At 36.4% G+C, this 7334-nt stretch overlaps 1 protein-coding gene across 2 annotated transcripts; it reads left to right on the top strand.

The window, feature by feature from the left end:
* Positions 1-476: 476 nt before the first annotated feature.
* LOC127085049 (actin-101) lies at positions 477-3448 on the top strand. 2 transcript variants are annotated; one of them, XR_007788908.1, is made up of 6 exons: positions 477-740; positions 1249-1318; positions 1473-1866; positions 2216-2829; positions 2938-3056; positions 3160-3416. XR_007788908.1 is itself a non-coding variant. In XM_051025618.1 (5 exons), the coding sequence occupies exons 2-5, from the start codon at positions 1259-1261 to the stop codon at positions 3001-3003; spliced, it is 1134 nt and encodes a 377-aa protein (XP_050881575.1). In that variant the 5' UTR covers positions 477-740; positions 1249-1258; the 3' UTR covers positions 3004-3448. The 2 variants fall into 2 exon arrangements, 1 of the variants encoding a protein (XP_050881575.1); XM_051025618.1 differs by having other exon boundaries at positions 2938-3448.
* The last annotated feature ends 3886 nt before the right edge of the window (positions 3449-7334 follow it).

A 7334-nucleotide genomic window follows, 5' to 3' on the forward strand; every position in this document is an offset into this window, starting at 1 on the left:
CATAGTTGTAAAGTGCTAATTTTCTTTCTTTTGAGTAGAACGTGGAAACACATATTTTTCATTCAACCCATTTGTTATTCTTTCAACCTCCCATTATTATTTTTCTTTTCACGCTGTCATTTTCTACCCCCATTTGCTGAATTTCTAATCCTATTTTTCCTACAAATTCTTAATCACCATATTTAATTTCATTTTTAGTTTGAATATTTCCATAGAAGCATTGAATGTTTGGTAGATCAAGTGATAAAGAGGAGTTGGATCCAATAAGGCACAGCAACACTTTCGAGAATCGGTCGGCACTAGTGGGACCCACAACCACATCGTAGCCGCCCATAATGACGTGGCATCATATGTAAAGTAGCATCATCACAAAAAATGGACGGCTGAGAGTTTCGGTGGATTTCAAATCTTTCAATTTTCCTCCGAAGAAAAAAGTCATAGAAGTCTTTGTTTGGTTTCATAAAGTAGTCCATTTTCCTTCCTACTCGCTCGTGATTTTCTTTCCCTTTCTTTTCGGGATAGGTTTATCTAAAACCAAACGCGTGATAATCGGCTTTGTCCAAATTCATTTGCATTTGAGTTTCATTTGACTCTCATTTAGCTCATAGAATATATATAAAGCTTCTTCTCTCTGACACACTTTCCCGTAACACTTCCCACTCGCTTCTTCTGCTGCCGTTGCTCCACCGCTCGCCGAACCATTTCCGATTCAAATTTCAAAGCTCTTTCGTTCTAACAAGGTGTGTTTCGATCTTCGATTCGACTTTTTGATTTGCGTTTTTATGTGCTTTTTTAGATCAATTTTTGCGTTTACTAGGTCTTTTATGTTTCTGGATCGGTGAATTTTAGATTTGATACATAGATCGAGAATTTTCTGAGTTTAGTTGATCTTGCTGATCTGGATCTAGTATGTTGATGCTAATCTAGTCTGTTTAGATTTGAATTTTTGCTTAATTTTGTTTCAAGCTGCTCTTTGATGAATCTGGATTTGATTTTTTTTGTTCAATTTCTAGTTGATCAAACTCTGTATTTTACGATGTTCTTAATTGGACTTTATATTTTTTTCTGTGTTTTTATTTCTTGATTTTGCGAATCTTATGGATATGTTTTAGTATGCATGTTTCCGATCTGTCGATTTTGTTGATGTTTTCTCACTGTATATGCATGGAAACATGAAGTAGTGCTGGGTAGTAATTGATCTGTTTGTATGGATTTTGATGATCTGTTTTTGTTCTTTCTGATTTACAGATTTTGAAAGATGGCTGATGCTGAGGATATTCAACCTCTTGTTGTTGACAATGGAACTGGAATGGTCAAGGTGAGTGAAAATGATCTGCAAGTTGATGCATTGCTGTGTGCTTCTTGTTTTATAAATGTTTATTTGATCTTTGCTTCGATTGAATAATATATAAAGGAAAAGGATAATGGATAGTTGTTTAATCTATTTTCCTTATATTGTGGTATATTTGCAGGCCGGTTTTGCAGGGGATGATGCTCCTAGGGCCGTGTTCCCCAGTATTATTGGGCGACCTCGTCATACTGGTGTAATGGTTGGGATGGGTCAGAAGGATGCTTATGTGGGTGATGAAGCTCAGTCAAAGAGGGGTATCCTTACATTGAAGTATCCTATAGAGCATGGAATAGTTAGTAACTGGGATGACATGGAAAAGATTTGGCATCACACATTCTACAATGAGCTTCGTGTTGCTCCCGAGGAACACCCTGTGCTTCTTACCGAGGCACCACTCAATCCCAAGGCCAATAGAGAAAAGATGACCCAGATTATGTTTGAGACTTTCAATGTGCCTGCAATGTATGTTGCAATCCAGGCCGTCTTATCTCTGTATGCCAGTGGACGCACAACAGGTTTGTTTTTGAGGATGATTTTAGTTTGCTACTTTTTGATCATGTGTCTTCAATTGTACTAGTTCATTTAGTTTATTGCTTAATGATGCTGCGAGCTGGCTAAGTTTGGATCTGATTAAAATGTTGCAATCTTATACGTTAGACTTACATTATTTGCAAACTTACGAAGCTTGTTGTAGCCTGAAATTCTATATGAATTGGTTTTGTTTCTATAAGCTTAATTGAATTATATTCACCAGGCATAATTCGACATGTACAAGGATGACAATAGATTGAATTTTGCACAGATTCCTTGGGACTCTCTTATAACATTATTTCCTTTCTGGTTTGAATTGTTTGTTGTATGTAGGTATCGTGCTTGATTCTGGTGATGGTGTGAGCCACACAGTGCCCATATATGAAGGGTATGCTCTTCCTCATGCAATTCTTCGGTTGGACCTTGCTGGGCGTGATTTAACAGAGTACTTGGTGAAAATTCTTACCGAGAGAGGATACTCCTTCAGCACCTCTGCCGAGAAGGAAATTGTCCGTGATGTGAAAGAGAAACTAGCATATGTTGCTATTGATTTCGAACAAGAAATGGAGACTACTAAGAGTAGCTCTGCCGTGGAGAAGAGCTACGAGTTGCCTGATGGACAGGTCATAACAATAGGTTCTGAGAGATTCCGTTGTCCTGAAGTACTCTTCCAGCCTTCTCTAATCGGTATGGAAGCTACTGGAATTCATGAAACTACATACAATTCCATCATGAAGTGTGATGTTGATATTAGGAAGGATCTATATGGAAATATTGTTCTTAGTGGAGGGTCTACTATGTTCCCTGGAATTGCTGATCGAATGAGTAAGGAAATCAGCGCTCTTGCTCCAAGCAGCATGAAAATCAAGGTGGTTGCACCTCCTGAGAGGAAATACAGTGTCTGGATTGGTGGTTCTATCTTGGCATCACTCAGTACCTTCCAGCAGGTTTGAACTCTTCCTTCTCAACTTTTTTTCCTTTTTTTTTTTGCCATCTGTCATAATCAGTAGAATGGACCATTTTATGGAGTGCTTTCTTTGTTCTCTTCTATGCAGATGTGGATCTCCAAGGGCGAATACGATGAATCTGGTCCAGCTATTGTTCACAGGAAGTGCTTCTAAGTTGGCGGTGATCAAATTTTAAATACATCCAGTCTTGTGCCATATTCAGTCAAGTTTGGTTGACTTATTTGATGATGCTTTGGGTTTTTAATAGAAATATATATCTAGTTTATGAATGGATTTGTAAGTTGAATATGTTATATGTTTCTTCTCTAGGTCCTTGGAAGCCAGACTATTTTATGCAATTGGCGGGATGGTATTCGAACTTTGTAGGTTCTGTTTGGTTTGATTTTCATTTAATTTGTTTTTCATGCTGGCCATGAAGTTAGGTGCCTCAAGTTAGGAGGAGGATAAGTTTCAGCATATTTTTCACCCAGACAGGGATTTTTGAGTCATTTCTGTTTATATTTATTTTATGCTTAGTTGGTTTTCAGGTTTGCAGTGAAATTTAAGTTCTTTTGGTGTATGATTAATCATTTATGTTGGTGAAAATCTATTTGGATGAGATGATGGGCATATCAATATCACATGTTTAATTTGAAAATTATGGGACAGTGTTTCTAAATACAAACTATTTAATATAAATATTTTGTGCAATAAATATGACCTCTTCTGTGCGTTTTATTTGAATTTATTCATGCAGTTTCATCAAAATGATTTGAACAAGAATAGATTAACTTGTTTTTTTTTATCAACACATTTATCTATATTACGTTAAATAATTTACTTACAAACATATGCTTTGCATATGAAGGCCAGTGTCAAACCAACAAATAGGATCGACAGTATAATTTCAATATTTCAAACATAGAATTAATATTTGATGTTTTTACCAAAATAATTTTTTTTAAATAATCCATATTTTAGATAAAATTTTAAACTATCTCACTTTTTAGAGAGATAAACATGTCAAAATATTGGTGTCATGTCATTTGGTGTATTTATTCTAAATTAAAGAGGTGATGTGAATTTGATTAATCTAATAGATGTCAATGTGTTATGTTTAAGTGCAGTCGCCAATTACCTTGGCACGAACGTGTTATGTTATTTTTAGTATAAATAGAGATGTGATGTGATCCATTTTTTCACCTCTCTTATAATATTCCTAACATGGTTCGTCTTCGTCGCTGCAAAGAGACAATGATTTATTCGAGAGTCAAGTCTCCGATGGAGATGTTTTTATGAAATATCTATAGTTTGTTTGTGTTGTTTATTTACATAATCTTATCATTTTATCAGTTGTATTTATTTTTGTTCTAATACGCGTGCTATTTGAGCGTCATTTTTTCTTTCTTCGCATCTCATCATTGTACCAAACTATGTCCCCTTAATATGAAGACCAATATTTCTCTATTGCTAGTACTACGAAACTTTTGTTGTAGACATTCATAATATTAATGGTCTTGTAAACATCAGATAGATGGCTGTAAGCATCCGGACGAGTATGTGCGCGTGCCACAATGACATGTGAGCAAGGTATATGGAAGACGTGAAACTTGCCACAGTCACACCAACTTCTGTTTACGTTGACAACATATGATAAATTTAGCCTCCTCTCATTATGGACCATTATTTCCTATACACCGAAAGTTCGACTATGACGGTCAAAGATTGTAACCGGGTGTGTGCTAGGTTTGATAGTTTTCTCTTTCATCACTTTCATGCAACATTCACTAAATAATTGGTCCAACATTAACACTGCCCTCCATCTTTTGCCTCTGGTTGCGAAGAGTGATGCCAACCTAAAATAAGTTGTTTTCATCAATGCGGTTATTGATAGATTTCTAATGCCTTTGAATACGTCGTTCATGCATTCCACAAGGTTTGTTCTCACCATTTTCTCAAACAAATATCCAAACTAACCCACTTTTCCACTTATTTCTCCAAATAACCCACTTTCAAATAAAAAAATATTTCAACATAAGGAGGTGTCAATCCAATTAGCATCTGTGTACAACACATAAAAGGAGGCGCCAATCCAATTGACGATAATGTACAAACATATAGGAGAGATAATACATTCTCTCTCCTACATGTTTGTACACTATAACTAATTGGATTGACGCCTCCTCTTATGTGTTGTACACAAACGCCAATTCAATTGGTGTCTCCTTTGTTTTGAGATTTTTTGTTTGTTTGAAAGTGAGTTACTTTGGGAAATAAGTGAAAAAATGAGTTATTTATTTGAAAAAAATGGGTTATTTGGATAAAAATTTCCTAGGTTTCGTACTCGTGTCCACGAATTTGTTGCCTTCGACGAGTTGATTCAACCTTATGTCGACCTCGTCGGTTTTTGACATGTTAGCAAAATCATGTCTTGGTCGGTTGATAATAAGTCTATACTAGCCTTATGTGAAAGATGGCGTCCCGAGACACACACTTTCTGGTTTTCAACCGGTGAATGTACCGTAACGTTAGAAGAATTGGGGTTGCCTATCGAGGGTAAGGTGGTAAATGAAAAAACCAACTAAGCAAATTCAATTTGCATGGAACTCTTGGGTACTGACTTATTAGATGATAACTTGATAGATCAAGGTATATTGCTTTCGCGCCTTAAGGTATATTACAATAATTTACAATTAGATGAAAATTCTACCGAAGAAGCTCGAATAATAAAAATTAGGTGATATATTATGCTTTTAATTGATTTATTTTTATTTCTCGAAGGTAGTGGTTATAGTATGTATTTTATGTATTTAACTTTATTAAGACATGTAGATAAAATAAGAAGTTATAGTTAGGGATACACTTATTTGACTTATCTGTATAGCTCTTTGTGTAAAAATGCACACAAAGACACATCTACATTTTTTGGATGCGCTGTTTTGCTCCAAGTATGAGGTTGGTCCAGACTACCGTCCCTAACGCCCGTCAACCACAACCCGTTCATATTCGCGTACGCACAAAAGTAAGTTCTTAACATTAACTATATTTACTTTTACTTTACCAATCTTATCTATAAATAATATATTCTTTTTTTGGTGCAGATGCCGGCTCGTGGTATGAGTTACAACAGATATCCTAGATATTGTATTACCCAGTATCACAATCTCTTGGATCAACTTAGACCAAGATGCAACTGTTTGGACTGCATGAACACCGATCATCAGGTTCACCACTATGGAGATGCACCATAATGATCGTGTTAAATTGCAGTTCGATATGCTTTAACACATCCCATATCCTCCGACAAACCTCGGAGAATGACATCTACGAAGAGTTAACGACCAATGGAACTTTAACCCTTGGCAAAGCTTCTCTAGATCTGAGTGTCAAAAATGGAAGCACCGACATGACCATGTCTTAAGTGACGATGTGGTGCAAATCGAAGAAAAACTAACTCATAATTATATGACTTGATACAAATTGATTGAATTTGAGTTCTTCGCCGATGATATGTACCTATACGATCCACGCCAAGTCACTTACATACAAGAAGGTTCAACATCTAATCCCCCCCACCCATAAAATAACCAAACCGATTACTCACAACTCCCTACCCAACAAAATTATCGGTCCACAAAGAGACAAACCTACGACCTTCACATGCTAAACACCCAACCACAATACCAAGATCATTATCCCGTACCACCGTCAACAAGATGATCATCATCAGGACACCCAACATCCATATGTCCCCAACATATCACCCTACCATAGCCGTCATAGCCAAAACACTCAGCGATCATTTAACACCAAAGGTGCCTCATATTATAACTAAGAAGCTCAAACATCACAAAACCAAAACATGCAACAATCGGATGGCTACCAAACACCATAACAACAATTTCAACCTTTCCTCAACGAATCATTCACACCAACCTTAAATAATTTCGATCGCACCCCAAAAATTCAAACACACCCAACTACTCTGGCATGAGTCACGAACTCATCTATGGAGATAACGCTTCATTACATACACATGACTTCGTGGAATCGACTGAATATCTTATGGAATCTACTGCAAGTGGTGGTGATGTTCCTGAGTCCTCAAATCCTCAAACACATGTGGTGAATTAACAACGTGGGTTAGGGCCATACGTTCGGGTAGCTAGGGGATGTGGATTCAGATGTCAGTTGGGTTATCCCGGTCAACGATATTAGTATTTTTGGTTTTCGTATGTAAACACAACCTAATATTAATATTAATATTTCCGATTTCAACTTTTATATCAAATGTCAATTATTATAAAAAAAATAACGCAACACACACTGGTGTCAAACCAATTGGCGACTGCTCTTAAACCTTACACATATACGCCAATTGAATTGGTAGCACTAGGTGTAGAATCCAATCCAATTGACGTCTGCTCTTAAAATTAGAGTGCATTCGTCAATTGGTCTGACACCAGTGTTTTAAAATAGGATATTTTGGAAAATTATCTAAAATG

This window comes from Lathyrus oleraceus, chromosome 1 (assembly GCF_024323335.1).
Source record: "Lathyrus oleraceus cultivar Zhongwan6 chromosome 1, CAAS_Psat_ZW6_1.0, whole genome shotgun sequence".
NCBI lineage: Eukaryota > Viridiplantae > Streptophyta > Magnoliopsida > Fabales > Fabaceae > Lathyrus > Lathyrus oleraceus.